At 43.8% G+C, this 16,442-nt stretch overlaps 1 protein-coding gene and 1 pseudogene across 1 annotated transcript; both read left to right on the top strand.

Annotated features, from left to right (window-relative positions):
• Positions 1–1,128: 1,128 nt before the first annotated feature.
• LOC136473862 (cytochrome P450 76T24-like) lies at positions 1,129–3,630 on the top strand. Its single transcript, XM_066471505.1, has 5 exons — positions 1,129–1,152; positions 2,088–2,157; positions 2,238–2,380; positions 2,452–2,542; positions 3,017–3,630. The coding sequence occupies exons 3-5, from the start codon at positions 2,364–2,366 to the stop codon at positions 3,446–3,448; spliced, it is 540 nt and encodes a 179-aa protein (XP_066327602.1). The 5' UTR covers positions 1,129–1,152; positions 2,088–2,157; positions 2,238–2,363; the 3' UTR covers positions 3,449–3,630.
• A 4,548-nt stretch (positions 3,631–8,178) lies between these two features.
• Positions 8,179–16,364, top strand: LOC136470084 (uncharacterized; annotated as a pseudogene).
• Positions 16,365–16,442: the final 78 nt, after the last annotated feature.

Here is a 16,442-nt window from a genome sequence, read left to right as displayed (position 1 = left end):
TGGTGGCAGCGGCGGCGGCTTTGGTGGTGGTGGCCGGCGGCTATGGTGGCGGCGTGGTGGTGCCGCCGGCGACTTGTTTTTTTTATTTTTTCTCGAAAAATATTTGTCGAGTGTTTTTTGGGCACTCGACATAGTCTTTGCCTAGTGGTCGACGATTGACACTCGGCAAATAGCTCTTTGCCGTTAAAACCTACGTCAAGTGTCGTTTACCAAGTGTAACACTCGGCAAGCGCTTTGCCGAGTGTTTTTTGGGCTTTGCCGAGTGGCAGTATCCCGTAGTGTTTACAAATGATCACAAAAGTCTATGAAAAGCCATATATAGGGAAAAAAGCTATACTAATTATATAATTTGTTAGCAAATGTAGTACGTACTATTCACGTTGTAATAAGCAACAAGTTTTAGGCTATAATAATCCAAAGCATTGTTTTATCTCTACTATAATGGACCAGTCGAAATTATACTCCCCCCACAAAAACATCCTCCGCTGGAAGCCTCCAACCATTGCACACCTAGAAAAATACACATATCAATTCAGCACTATTAAAATCAAGGGTTAATCAAACATCTTAGTCAAATCCGATAGCCATGATTTGATGCGGATGGCAGGCTTCTCACCCCGCACCCTGCTCGCACTTCCAGGCGGTGTCCGCCATTCAACGCTCCATGGAAACCAATCATCGTCACCGAAACAAAAACCTGGCCGCCACCGCGGAAACCTTCCGATGGACTGCGCGGGGCTGCAGGGAGCCGCCGTCCACCGTTTTGTGCTGCAGGGAGCCGCCGCCGCCGGTGGGAGGGGACCCCGCGGGGCTGGCCGCCACCTGCGGGCGTAGGGCGCTGGGCCGCACCTGCCTTGCTCTGGCTGGAGTCCCCGAGCGGCCGCACGCCCGCACCCACGAAGACGACGGCTTCGACCTCAGGAGCATGCGCCGACTCCGCCGCTGGCTCGGCGACCCCCACACCCACTTCCCGGTGAGGTCTCCCGGATGGGGCATCTTCGTAGCAGTTCTGTTCAGTGAATGGAAGGATTTAGCTGAATAGGCGTGTCTGTAGGCTGTGCATATCGCCGGCACCAAGGGGAAAGGTTCTACTGCTGCATTCATGTCCAATATCATTAGGGCGCAAGGCTACAATGTGGGCTGTTATTCCAGGTAATCTTAGCTCGTCATCATCTCTGTCAGTCGTGTGCAGTTGTTAGACAGAATTTTTGTGGCGGCAGTATGATAGGGGGCATGGATATGAATTAATTCATCATTGTTTGCTCGAACAATTGCATAGAAAACATGGTTCTAGCCTTTAGGCTGTCAACAGACATCTCTGTTTAACCCAAACAAATGAATATGCTCATGTAATTTGACAACGTAGGATGATCGGTTTACCAAGTTAATACATGGCACTTTTGTTTGTGCTACCTGATTTACTGTCCAAAAAAGAGATATCAACTAGGTAGAGTGAAGAAGGGCGGGCCTGGTGCAAGCGGTAGAGTCTTACCGCTTGTGACCGGAAGGTCCCGGGTTCGAGTCGTGGTCTCCTCGTATTGCATATGCAAGGGTAAGGCTTGCCACTGACACCCTTCCCCAGACCCCGCACAGAGCGGGAGCTCTCTGCACTTGGTACACCCTTTTTTAACTAGGTAGAGTGAAGGAGAATTATCACTAGATGGAATAAACTAGGTAGAGTGAAGGAGAATTATCACTAGATGGAACTTCAGTCCCATAGTCTAGCCTGAACTCCTTTTAATCTATCAGTGTTTTTCTTCAGCATTTCATAACAGCATGCCTTTAAGCAGTGCTCCTTGCAACTAGCTTCTTTGGAATGAAATTGGCTGCAGCAAGTATGAGTCAATTATGATTCTAGCAGTAACTAGCAGTCCTCTCAAGTCTCAACTAATTGGAGACCTCTTTATAATGCTGCCAACATAGTTCTCTCATGAAGCTTACATACTGCGGAAAACAGTAGGGACAGGGCCCAGTTGTGATTATTACATTTTGTCTCAAAGTTTAAATTTATTACCATTTCCAAATTACAAATTTAAAGAGAGACTTAGTTTTTCAGGTTGTGCTAACTCCCACACATTTGGCCATAGGTATGGAATATGCTGCTGGTGGTGAGCAATTTGAAAGGTTTTGCAATGCTGGAAGATTAGTGAGGATGAGGTAGATCAGTTTTACTACATGGGAGTCTTCAATATGACCTAAGATATGTACTTCTAATGACAGTTATTTGTTCTCTGTAGGCAAGATTCTTCTTGCAACAACTGATTTCAGGAGTTAGCTATTGTCATTCAATGGTAAATAATTCTCTCCAACTAACGTATTGCACCTCCTGGATGGTAGTATAGCACCTCGGCTAAAGATATGTGATGTTGGTTACTCCAAGGTATTGCAGATTATAAACTTCAGTAAGCAGCTTGCCAATAAATGAACACTATTAATCATACTCTTTTTCAGTCCTCTGTTGCACTCTCAACCAAAATCAACTGTCGGGACACCAGCTTACATTGCTCCAGGGGTCCTTGCTAGAAAGGAATATGATGGAAAGGTGATTCATGTCTTGCTAATTCTTTGTCATGCTATGGTATACCTGGCTAAAAAACTTGACATGTTTAGAAGTCAGTCCTATTGCTATGCTGCATGTGAGTAGGATGTTAACATGGTACATTTGCCCATTAACTAATTTTTAGACATATAGTTCAGGCTTGCACCACTGGAGCCCCTCGTATTACTCTCAGATTTACGAGCCAGATGTAACATCAAGTAGTAATATCGTAGTGCATTAGTGAATAGTGCTAAATTTGCACTGGAGTTCCTCATACAAATTTTATCTTGTTTTGTATTTTACCGTAGCGTTAGCACGGGCACGCTACTAGTCATTGTTAATAATCGACCATATTATTCAGTTGTTAATTATTTTCTTTGTGTGTATGTAAGTATGTAGCTAGACAATGTGTGATAACACGCGCCTCCACCTAGACAGAACTGATATCTATCCACTAATTGAATAAATGCATCACAGGACATGCTTTTTGCTGGATCAGATACAAGCTCAACTACGGTTGAGTGGGCAATGGCCTCCCTACTAGAGAACCCCGAAGTGATGGAGAAGGTGAAGAGGGAGCTCACGAGAGTTGTTGGCACAAGAGCACAAGTCCAGGAGTCTGATATCGCCCAACTCCCATACCTTCAAGCTGTTGTGAAAGAAGTGCTTCGCCTCTACCCTGTGGTGGCGATGACGTATTACCGGGCAGAGGCCACGGTAGGAGTCCAAGGATACACCATTCCTCAAGGAGCCACCATAATACTCAACATATGGGCAGTTCACAGGAACGCCGACGTATGGCCTGATCCACATAAATTCGTGCCTGAGAGGTTCATGGGCGACGACGGAAACAACATCACTGTTGATTTCTCCGGCAAGGACTGTAAGCTGATCCCGTTTAGCGTATAGAACGGTCCATTTGATCCTCGTGTCGCTGCTGCACCACTTCGATTGGACGCTTCCTGAAGAGGCCAGGCAAAATGATATCGATATGACAGAGAAGTTTGGAATTGTGATATCTATGGCTACTCCACTAAAAGCCATCGCCAAGATGCGTATGCTAGATGCATGATGCAACAGGCTGGATCCACCAGGACTGTGGTACAAGAGAACTTTTTGCATTGAGACAACTACTTTGTCTCTCATAAATGGGGTTGCTATATGTTCATGTTGTAATAAAGCTATGAAACAAATGACGCAAAAATGAGAATTGCTTGCTATAATTCATTAAGACACCAAATTTGTCTCTCATAAATGGGGTTGCTATATGTTCATGTTGTAATAAAGCTAAGGAATAAATGACACAAAAACGAGACTTGCTAAATTCAGGCACATGAATTTTAGTTTTCTTTCAGACGATGGTTATTGCTATATTTTATATTAAAATTCTAATTTAGTTCGTTATAATTTTTTAGGCACAATCTGCAATTTACGGTTCTGAGAATACAAAAAAAAACTTGTTAGACAAAACCATAAACCTAGCAAAATCGTATTTGTATTGGCATAAAGACAATTAACAATTTACAAAGTTATTTCTATAGTTAGACAAGGACAAAAAATTGATATGTTATGACACAAAGACAATTAACAAATTACAAAAATAATAATTTACTTATACTAGTTGGTGGTATAAAAGTATTGCCTGAAATCATCTTAAATTCAGGCACGTGGAATATAGGAGAAGTACATAAAAATGCAAGTAATTAAATCTACGACAATGTAGTGATGCTAGCTACACTATGCCAGAAAACGTTATTAGTGACACGACGATTCGTGACACAAAAACTAAACGTGTCACCAATAATCTATCCGTGACGCAGGTTCACGAGACGTGTCACCGATTAGTTGTTGCCCATGCCCCAGGAGCAAGACGCGTCACTAATAACGATGTATTCATGACGCGCGTTAACAAGACGTGTCACGGATAAAAATGTGACACGTATTGTCAAGGCGCGTCACAGATAGATTGTAGTATTGGTGACGCTGGTTAACAAAACGCGTCACAGATAAGGCATGTGACGCGTTTTTGCTGGACGCGTCACCAATAGGAAAGCATATCCGTGACACTTCTCGATAACACGAGTCACAGATAATAAATGTGACGCGTGTTCTAAAGACGCGTCACTGAGTTGTGGCCGGGGACACATCTACAGCACCAATCTTAACTCATGTTTATTAGCTTCGTCCCCTAAAAAAATGTCCCGGTCGAAATAAAAAACGCGTGGAGCTCCAACCGCCGACCGCCGCCGTCGACCTGCAGCTCCGGCCGGTGCCCTGTGGAGTCCCCACACCACGGCACCTACAGCTCCGGCCGGAGGCAGCCCCCACCCCACCCCGGTGGACTCCCAATCCCGGCGCGTCCAGAGCTCCAACAGTCACCGTGCGCCGCGCGCCGCGCGCCCACCTCGGCTCCTCCAGCTCCGGCCTTCGCGGCCGCCCATCTCGGCACCTGCATCTCCGGCCAGAGCCCCCCACCTCTGCGCCGCCCCATCACTCGAGCCCAGGCCCCGGCGGTCACGTGTCGTCGGCGGCCTCCAGGGCGCAGCATCGTCGGACCAGAGCACGGCCGTCTTCGTGTCAGCAAGGGCGAGATTCGCTCGCGTCCATCGCGCACCTCGAGCAGAGGTACAGCATCGCTCACTTCTTTTCCCTTTTTCCCTTCGGCTGTGTTCTTGATTGTGCGAGAAATGGATCCGGTGCTGTCATGTGGAAGCGTTCAGAGAGTCTATAACTGTCAATTGACAGCAATCTGTAGTGTACACACTATTGCTCGGATGCAGAATTATCTCTAGTGTCCGGTACAGGTACTATTGCTTATCTCTAGTGTCAATTGAAGCTTTACACACAAAAAAAATAGTGTCAATTGAAGCCCCACTATTGCTCGTCTCCTGGAATTAACTTTGAGATGCAGGCTTGTTTGGATGGAATCATGGAAGCGTGGCTAGCTAGACAGTAGTAGACTTGTGCAATATCCATCCATCCAATGATTCAAAAAGTTCAAAACTGCTACTTAGAATTGATGTTAAATTGCAATAGCTTCGCAGTCTAAAATGTGTTGCCTACGTGGCTCCCAGAAAAAGAATTATGGGAAGACATCTGCATGTTCTTTCTTGTTTCTGGCAAACAAACACTGACTGCTACTAATAGGTAGTCTACTTTGTCAGGCAAAATTATCAGGTCCCATTATGTTCCATTGTTTCTCTGCTACAAACGTGGAATTAGTCCAAAACTAAACTAACCAAAGACAGATTTCAGTTTCTGTTATATATATGCCTATGATTATATATATGAGGTTCCTAATGTTTCTCCGCTATGGTCAAATAACCAATACTGCCAGACAGTACTTAGCAGCAAAATTTCTTGAGGTCGTGCCTATACTAAACCAGTTACTCGAATGCTTGTGTGTTTAGATTAATAATATCCGATATGCTTGATTTCTGCAGGGAGCAAATCATCAGATACTCGAGGAATAGCAAAGCCTAATTCCTGACAACTACGTTTGTTCCAAGCTGCAAATGCTTTACTGCTTGAAATAATCAATGGAGGATAGGAGTGCTGAACACCACTAGCCAAGAAGTCTACTAGTCGGAGGAAGCTGCTACTGTCCAAGTAGGTATTTTCTGCTGATTTAGCATCTTCCCAATTGGGTCCTCACGGTGTATTATTGGTTGTTGGATTGAGACATAGTGGGATTGCAAACATAAAGTCTAAAATTTAGTATTTTTGGATTATTTTTGTTGGGATGGATTGGACTGATGTCATGAGGGACTGGTTAAAATTCCAGCAGTTTTGGTTTTGAAAATTTCATTGCAAAATAGACAGTAGGTGTGCTCTCTATTCAGTTTAATGCATAATATTTTTCTATCAGTGGTATACAGCTTAGTACCCTGTTCTAGCTAGTTGTTGTCTTCTTTGGCTGTTAGTTCAATATCAGGTCTGACTGAACTCACATAGCCAAGCTAAGCTCTACTTCAGTGCAACTTGTTTTTCATAGAGCTTTGGCTAGTCATATCTTTTTCTTTGGAGTGTCACACTGATGCAATAGTAAATTTACTATTCAAGTAATTTATAGGATTTTCATGCAAGGATTAGTTGATTTCATTTGTTTTCATACTTTTGTAGATATGGAGGATCGGAGCTGGATGTCTCTTCGCAACCGTGCATGTGCTCAGTACTTAGATGGTCTGAAATTATTCATAAGAGCTACAGAGGCGGATATGTTGAATCGGCACAAGACAACTATGTGGTGTCCATGCATTGATTGTGAGAATAAGAAGCAGTTCTCAAGTTCATTAACACTCCATGCCCACCTGATCCTCCGAGGATTCATAGATCACTACAGATGTTGGAACAAGCATGGAGAAGGAGTTAATGATCGAGACTTGCAAGCTGGTTGTATGGACCAAGGATTCTCTGGTGACCTACGTTAGGATGATGGAACTCATGGTGCTGGTCAGGACAACGAGGAAGGACCCTTTTGCATCCCGGATCTCACCGATGACAAGCTAGCAGATATCAGTGCCAATTATGCCTAGAAGTCACATGACCTTGAGGAGATGGTGCGTGATGCCATGGGCTTTGATGAGTACACAGAGGCGGAGATGAAGAAGCTGAAGAGGTTGATGGCAGACATGAGGACTCCTCTCCATCAGAGCTGCAAGGCAAAGTATTCAAAGTTGTTTGCTACTCTCACGCTTCTCCAGTTGAAGGCGACATATCATTGGACTGACCGGAGCTTCGATGCATTGCTACATCGATTAGAGGACATGTTGCCTGAGGGGAATGAGTTACCCAAGACCAGATATGAGGCCAAGCACATTGTTTGCCCTATGGGATTGGAGGTCGAGAAAATCGATGCCTGCAAGAATGATTGTATACTGTACCATGGTAAAGAAAACGAAAAACTGACCGAATGCCCCGAGTGTGGAGTCTCTCGATACAAACGAAGAAATGACGGGGGTGATGAGGACAAGAGGCATGGAGCTCCTTGGAAGGTGGTATGGTACTTCCCTATAATCCCTCGCCTGAAGCGTTTGTTTGCAACTGCCAAGGACGCGCAGTTGTTGAGTTGGCACAAGGAGGGACGCAAGAATGATGGTTACCTACGGCATCCAGCAGATGCTATTCAGTGGCGCGTCATCGACTCCAAGTATGCATCTTTTAAAGATGAGCCAAGAAACATTCGCTTTGCACTGAGCACAGATGGCATGAACCCATTCGGTAATAGGAGCAGCTCGCACAATGTCTGGCCTGTGTTGTTATCGATCTACAACATTCCATCGTGGCTGTGTAACAGGAGGAAATACATGATGATGCCACTTTTGATCTCGGGTCCGCATCAGCCAGGGAATCACATCGACGTGTATCTGAGGCTAGTTGTCGATGAGCTCAAGACGCTCTGGTCAGACGGTGTCAAGGTATATGATGGGTTCAAGAGAGAGTCATTCAAGTTGCGTGCAATGGTGTTAACCAGCATCACCGATGTTCCAGGACACCGTTGCTTGTCTAGGTAGTCCAAAGGAGAGAAAGATTGCTTTCAGTGCTTAGATGATACTGAGAGTCTTTGGCTGAACAACTCGAAGAAGAGGGTGTACATAAGACATCACCGTTTCCTTAGCCGATCCCATCCTTACCGGCTCATGAAACGCCAGTTTGATGGCACAATTAAGAAGGGATCTACTCCGAGGCATTTCACTGGGCACGATGTCTATGACCAGGTAAAGGATGTCAATGTTACGTTGGGGAAGAACAAAAAGAGTGCCCTTGGAAAGAGAAAGCGCAAGGAGGAAGAAGTCGCTGATAAGAGGTGGAAGAAGAAGTCCATTCTATGGGAGCTACCCTATTGGAAAGACTTAGCAGTTTGCCACAGCATCGATGTCATGCATGTGACAAAGAATGTTTGTGGGAGCTTACTTGGAACACTCTTGAACACCAAGGGGAAAAGCAAGGACCATGCAAATGCACGAGCGGACATGAAAGATTTGGATATCAGGCCTGAGTTGTGTCCCAAGGGCCCCAGTGCCCAGCTACCATTATGTGCCGTAAATCTAACTAAGGAAGAGAGGCAGGAGCTATGCGACTTCTTCCGTAGCATGAAAGTTCCCTCCGGATACTCAGCGGACATCAGGAGGCTCGTGGCGCCAAAAGAGAACAAAATGCTCCCAATGAAGGCTCACGATTGCGATGTCATGCTCACAACAATGCTTGCGGTTGGAATCAGGAACATTTTGCCAGAAAAAGTCCGAATGGCAATCATGAGCCTATGCTTCTTCTTCAATGCAATATCTCATAAGGTTCTTGATGAGAGGTCACTGGACAATCTTGAGAAGAAGCTTTTCCAGACAATGTCTCTTCTAGAGGCGTACTTCCCACCGGCATTCTTTGATATATCTATTCATCTCATTGCTCATCTAGTCAAGGAAATAAAGTATCTTGGTCCCGTGTTCCTGCATCATATGTACCCGTACGAGAGATTCATGAGCACTTTGAACCGGTATACAAAGAGTCGGGTTCATCCTGAGGGAAACATGGTCCAGGGTTACTCTGCTGAGGAGGTGGTTGATTGGTGCCTTGGTTACATTGATCCTACAAATCCAATTGGCTTATATAAGTCTCCCCATGAGGGAAGGCTAGCGGGGATAGGGACTCTTGGGAAGAAGACACTTAATCTAGATCCGGATGATTACCAGCGGGCTCACTTTCTCGTGATGGTACACACACTAGAAGTGTCTCCTTATATCGAGGAGCATAAGGAGCAGTTGCGTCAAGAGAATCCAGGTCGGAGCGAAGCATGGATAGGGAGGGCACATATGAAGGGATTCAACATTTGGTTCAAAAAGCGGATCCTCAGTTTGAGCTCTTGCACAGATGAAGGGCTTCAGAACCTAGCAGAAGGCCCTTTGTTCATAATCACAAGTTATCAGGGATATGACATAAATGGATACACATTTTACACCTTGGCTCAAGACCAGAAAAGTGTGTACCGAAATAGTGGTGTTTGTGTAGTTGCTTTGGACAACACTGACGTACAGAAGGATGCATACTATGGTCAGATAGAGGAGATCTAGGAGCTAACTTATCCTGGGGTCAAGGAGCCCTTCAAGGTGACTATTTTTCAGTGTCGTTGGGTTAAGGGCACAAGGGGCATCAACAAGGACAGATATGGATTCACTACCATTGATTTTGAACAGGTTGGGTACAAGGATGAACCATTCGTACTTGCAGCTCAGGTTTCACAAGTCTTTTATGTGCTCGACACGCAAAACAAGAAATGCCTTGTAGTTCTCCCCGGTAAAAAACGGGTTGTCGGAGTTGAAGATGCTGTGGAGGAGGAAGAGTACAATCAATTTGATGAAGTCCCTCCTTTTGGTGATTGGACCCTCCCTATGATTCTCGAGAGTGAGGAAACTTCATACTTACGACATGGTCATGTAGAAGAGGCCACCGTTGCAAAAGGCCGCCGAAACCGGCAAGTACGCAAGAGAAAGTAATGCTTATCTATTGAAGGTACGCAAGAGATTTTACAGTGTTAGGTTCTCAAAAAAGTAATGCTTATCTAAACTAGTCACTTGCACCAAAATATGTATGTTGGATAATTCACAAAAAGGTGTTTGATTGTACTGGCATGCTTGCACTGCTGTAGGTGCTTTGCAAATGCCGAGGAAACTCCATACTTGCAAATGGCTATTTGTGGTGCTTTGCATATCGAGGTTCAGTGCTCTCCTTTTAGTAGAGCAGAGGTAGAAACACTGTTCTTTTTTACATCTAAGCATAATGTTTGCAATATTATTCATAAATATTTATTGGTGTAATTAGCAGGTATGTAAGATCCTTCAGTATATTGAGGCTTACCAGGAAGAACACAAGCTTGGTCCAATGCCAATCATCCTTTGTGGGTTTACAGAGGCGTCCTCAAGGATGGCCAGGTGCTTGCTTGCTTGCTTTTCACCAATCGTTCTATTTTGTTTGGGTCGGAAACCAGCAGGCCCAAATTCAGTCCCCAAGTCCCCGCAGCCCTGCAGTCCCTCCCTCCCATTTCCCACAGCCCCGTAGCCCCGCATCTCTCCCGTGCCCCGCCGCATCTGCAGCCCCGCATCTCTCCCGTGCGCCGCCGCATCTCTCAGCGCGCCTCTCCCGTGCGCCACCGCCTCTCCCGCCCTCGACTCTCCCATTCGCGAGCAAGACGCAAGAGGACACGCAGGGCAGCCGCAGCGGCTTTGCCGGCGGCGGGAAGAGTTGGGGCCCTGAGTTGGGCCTCCTCCTCGGTCATTTCAAGTTCCACATCAAAATGGTAAGCTATCACCACCCACAGTCATTTCAAGTGTTTAGCATATTTCTAGCATCTAAATTTGGTCTTCTGCAATTTGCTAAACCACATCTTTCTCGAATTTGATTGATAGGTGTCTTCCACGGATTCTTCATCAAGTGGTGACGGCGAAGCGGGGACACAAACTATTTCTGAGGAAGTAGAATCACCCGTTGATGATGAGCAGCAGCAGTCTGTGCCTGAGCCTGTGCGCCGACCCCAAAAACCAAAGACAGCATCTAAGTGGCCTACTGACATGATCGAGGTCACAGAGATACATCCAGATGGAAGCCAATTGAGGTGAAACAACAACGAAGATTGCGATTGCTTGCTCGTTTGATTGCTAGACAACAGCTATCCTTAGTTATGCCATCATTCAAAAACCTTACTGATGAGAGGAAATGGGAATTGTTTAATAAACATGTCATGCCCTACTTGAAGTTCCCAGATACAATGAAGACTGAGGGGCTTAAGTATATAATGAAGGTGATATCTAAGAGTTGGAGAACCCACAAAAACAGGCTAGTGACCGATTTTATCGAGAAAAACCTCAGTCCCTTTCAGAAGCACCCCTACATTCAACCTGAAGATTGGGCAGAATTTGAGGTATTGAAGAAGTCCCCAGAAGAAATAGCGAAAAGTGAGAAATACAAAATGCTTCGGCAACAAAATGTGCACAACCATTGTCTAGGCTCTGCAGGGTATGATGGGAAAGAGAAAAAGTGGGAGGTGGAGGATGCAGAGTTAGTCAAGAAAGGCATCCCTAACCCATGGGATGACTACCCTGAAGGCTTCCCTGTGAGGTTTCTGCGAGCAAGGAGTAAGCTTGAGGTATCAGAAGATAAAGCTGAGATCATCTAGAAACAGGATTCAACACAAAAAATCTCTGAAGACATTAAAGAGAAGCAATCAGCCGCAGAATCTTCAGGCGTCACTTGGGTCAGGGAGAATGATGTGCTAACTGCATGTTTGGGCCCTAAACAGCCAGGCCGCGTGCGCGCTGTTTCAAGTTACACTGGCTGGAAGCATGGTTGGCCTAGGTGTTCTGGCATGTACAGAAAAAGAAAGAGGTCTGGTGCAGTAGATGTGGATGTGGAAGCGATAGCAGCTCAAGTTAGACAAGAAGTTACAGCTCAAGTCACACAAGAAGTGACGGCTAAGGTCACGAAAGAGGTTACCAGCAAGGTCACACAGGATGTCATGTCCTATCTTGCAGACCAAGGCTTGTTGGTAAGACCACCACCTTCTAGGACCCCTAGTCCTGCCTGCGGACGAAGGAGCAGTTGTGCCTCTGCCTCCAACGCTGTTCCAAATGACTTGGAGTTAGGGCCCAGTTCAGTTGCTCCAGATACTATTGATCTTCTTGAAGAGCCAACCCAATGTTCCTTGGTAGTGAACCTTGGAAACTATAGACCTGTGGTTGCAGAGGGTCGGGTGTTCCCAAAGGAGTTTGTGCTAGAATCAGTCCAAATAGATTATGATTATGCAATAGTCCAAGTGGAATGTGTACATCAGGGTTATGAGGATTATGTGCTGCAGCCGCCCCCTAATGATGATATCAAAACACTTAGAGAAGCTCTACTACAGAGGATACAGTGGAGAAGGGATTGGATTCTAGTGAAACAAACACATGAGACCCAGCCAACCCAATCTCAACCAGATGAGACCACAAAGAGTGCCAAGAGTGTTTCGAAGGGCACTAATGCTATTATTTCTACAAAGCTACTTTGTGGAGCCAATTCAACTCCTTCAAATCATCAATCTCCGGCCACATCTGATGCAACAAAGAGTGTGCCAAAGGAGCATAATACAAGCCAACCCTTCAAAAAATCCAAACAGCTCAGAGAAGGAGTGCACTAAGCTGCCCACGCAGCCAAAAGTGGGAACTGAGGCTGTTGGAAGCTGGTGCAAGGCCACCCAAGCAACCCAAAGGGGCTAGTAAGGCTGCTGGAGAGAGTGAAAAGGTAGCCATAAATAAAAAGTTGGCTAGTAAGGCTATTGGACAGAGTCTAAAACAACCGCAGCAGCAAAAATGGATTGATAAGTACAAATGTGGCCACCCATTTCTCCCAGCAATGGACCTCAAGGCGGTAGGACCTGGATGTACTGCTCTTCATGCTCATTACATGAAAGATTGCGTCAACAATAAGCATGGGATAGTGGTTAGGTTCAGGGGTATTTATATGCTGAACTCATCAAATTTCGAAGTCGGGCTTGTGAGATACAATTTTCTGTATGACCTCTTCCAATTTGGGGCATTGGATGCCTCTCTTCTTCAATGCTGGATATTGTAAGTACCTCCAAACAAATCTGTGTTCATTACTTTTGTTACCCCATGGTAGAAGAACAGAAATAAGGTCATAGCTGATAGTAGTTCTCCTTACATTTAAAGTAACCATCTAATAAATAAATCATCCACCTATGTCATTATGAAAACTATCTATATCATCCCTACATTTGTATCTAGCCATCTCCATATAGAGTATTTGGCAACTAAAATTTATAACAATCAGGCAAAGATAGAAGGTATATATATATATATATATATATATATATATATATATATATATATATATATATATATATATATATATATATATATATATATATATATATATAATGTACTATGAGCAGAACATTTTCTATTAGTTATGTGCCCCTAACTTTATCCATGAATTTCTCTCAAGAAATTACTAGGCTGCACAAGAGCTCAGATTGGTGGAATTTGATTCCACCGTGTTTGGATCATATTTTGTCTAAAGAGGTACTCATATTCTCAAAAGAAATAACCGAATAAGTGAGAAAAGAGAGGATGTGAAATTTAGTTTCAGGGCTTTTTTGGTACATATGTAAGGGCATAGTATTTGAGCTGTAGCTTTTGAACATGTCAGCTTTTCTGTTCCAGTGGTATATCTCCCCTGCTGCTGCTGCACGCTGCACGCCATCCAGGCATAGATTGGGCTTGGGCATGATAGGTTTTTTTTCTCACCCATTGTAGTATTTCTAAGGTTGAGTGTGAGCATGCCAAAAGTTTCAAGTTTTTCCATGTGTTGTATGACCAGAGATCCTACATAACTGATAAACATGAATAAAAGATATGCTCTTTCAACTCAACCTTTGTGTTGCTCTGTTAACTTCATGTTGAATTTGGTTTGGTTCACTGACTGTATTTTGATTATTGTCTGAGTGACCACCTGACATCAGTTTTTTGCCGAATTTTGTTCCACACTATTAATCTCCAGTTAACAGCTAAACTGGTTGGCTTCAGCGTAGACAAACCAATTACCTTTAACACATAGTAGTTCGGGGACAATTGGTAGTGGTGGAGTTAAAGTAGATTGTTTGTAGGTGGGTTTAACTGTTCTGGCAAACAAAATAACTGTGTTGGCCGGCAGCTTTTATCTGGTTACTGATACTATTACTTTGGTCCTTTGCAGAACCTACTAGGTCTTGTTTATACAGTTCTGTTCTGATAGCTGCTATTGTGTTTTTGTTTATTGCCAGTTGCTATTTTTGCATAACCGCTTTTGAACATGTCAGCTTTTGAACATGTCAACTTTTGAACATGTTTAGAGTGCTTCTAGAATAAAACTGAACATAAACATCAATTTTGTGCTTGGTTTACCTTGCATGAGTTGAGGTACAGAGTACAGACATTAAACTTCAATTTTCATGCTCTGCATCATGTGTATTCTAGCTGACCCAGATAAAATGCAATTAAGCTGGTTGAAGTAGCTGACCCAGATACATATGCTTGCAGTTCATCGGCTGTTCTGTACTCATTTTCTCTAGGCATATCCCTTTTGATTTATGTACTCATGTTGTCTACATGTTCTTTCTTATTTTTAGATCACTGGTTGTGGAAGCTAAGGCTAAGGACATTCATGTGGGCTTTCTAGATCCACAAGTGATGTCACTGGACAGCATAACATTTGATAGAGACAAAGTTCTGCAGTATGTACAAAAGGCCTTCACCAAGTATACCAAGAATGACTACATAATGTTTGCCTACAACTCTGGCGGCTTAGCTGGTGATCATTGGATCGTCGTGGTAATAATTCAAAAGTGGAATAAGGTCATATACCTTGATTCCAACAGATCTGAAAACCATGATTTCAGCGTGCTAAAACTGTTGATTGACGAGTGAGTTGTTTGCTTACCTACTATTGACTTGTTTCATAAGTGCCAATATCATTGAACCAACATAATGAGCCATATATATGTGTGTGTTGTACTCTTACATGTAGGGCTTTTGCAAGACACACAAACAAGCTGAAAGACAGACCACAGCCATTGAAACACGCTTTTAAATATGCGGTAAGTGCTTCCAAAAATAAAAGTCAATATTGTGCCTCTAGTATATTAAGTACTGTGTTCAACTTCCATTTTCAAATTATTGTGTTCTATATATATTTGTCGCAGTGCCTTCAACAATCTTCTGCTAAGTCATCTGGCTGGTATGCTGCACACCACTTGTTTTTAGCTATGAGAAAGACAAACTTGGAATACTCTGAGGTATTCATATCTAAACTTTGGATGTGCAAATATAATGGCCCATGGTTGTTTGAGTGTGTGTGACTGTGTCATGTCCTAGTATAGTTTTTAGCCCATGGTACTTGTTCTGCTACCTGTCTTTTTCTATCTCAAGAGAAGAGAAAAGGTGGAGGCTTTATTTGTATTGCTACCTGTCTTTTCGTTTTGGGGAGTGATCTGATGAGGGTGGAGGAGCAGGTGCCAGCTCTGTGCTTTTGCAGCTGAACCTCCTTATGCTCCAGGTAGTTTAGTGATTGGATTAGGAGCATGCAGCTAGCTAACAGATTATTTTCTCTGATTGTTTATTTGTTTCCTAGCACTCGGATATAGTGTGGCCATTGTCGCAGTGGTCAGTTTGTGTTTCAATTTGAGTATCATTATTCGGTAATAGTGACACTAGCCGATTGCTCATAGTCTTGATGAAAAAGTTTGTGTGGCCTCAGCATTCTGTCTTCAAATCAGTCTCAAGGAAACAGTCCTGCGTGTCCAGAAAAAAGTCTCAAGTAACAGTTGTATTTCAAACCTTAATGCGATTTCACTACATTTGTAGGCTATTCCCTTGATGTAGAAGAAAACTCTGCAGTTTCTTTTCAGTGGAAACATGCACAATACTACTTTAGTCATAAGCTCGAATGCTCGATGCTTTACGCTGCCTATATATTTTACTCAGTGATAGACATAGGCACAGCACCATCTGCTTGCTAATGAATTTCCACATCTACAGATGTTCCTATGTCCCTTGATTGTTTGCATCAAGCTTAGCAACTGTGATTTTTTACATTGATTGTCTATATTGTCCTGTACATTGTACTGTACCATGTTTTCTTTTTTACCAAAGTTCTATCTTGACACAGGAATTTGAAGTGTTGACGACGCCCATCGATATGCTCATGATTAGAGAAAAGCTAGCCAGGTTCTTGGTGGAACAAGTCATCGAGAAGAAAGGAGAGTTCCATCATGACCAGTGATGTGTGTTTGCCATTATCAGTGTGAGTCCAGTGATGTAGTGTGTGACTAAATAAATTAAGCCCAATGTTTAGATGGATTTCGAACAAGTAGTGATGG

This window comes from Miscanthus floridulus, chromosome 8 (assembly GCF_019320115.1).
Source record: "Miscanthus floridulus cultivar M001 chromosome 8, ASM1932011v1, whole genome shotgun sequence".
Lineage (NCBI taxonomy): Eukaryota > Viridiplantae > Streptophyta > Magnoliopsida > Poales > Poaceae > Miscanthus > Miscanthus floridulus.
This window is presented reverse-complemented; position numbering and strand designations above follow the sequence as displayed.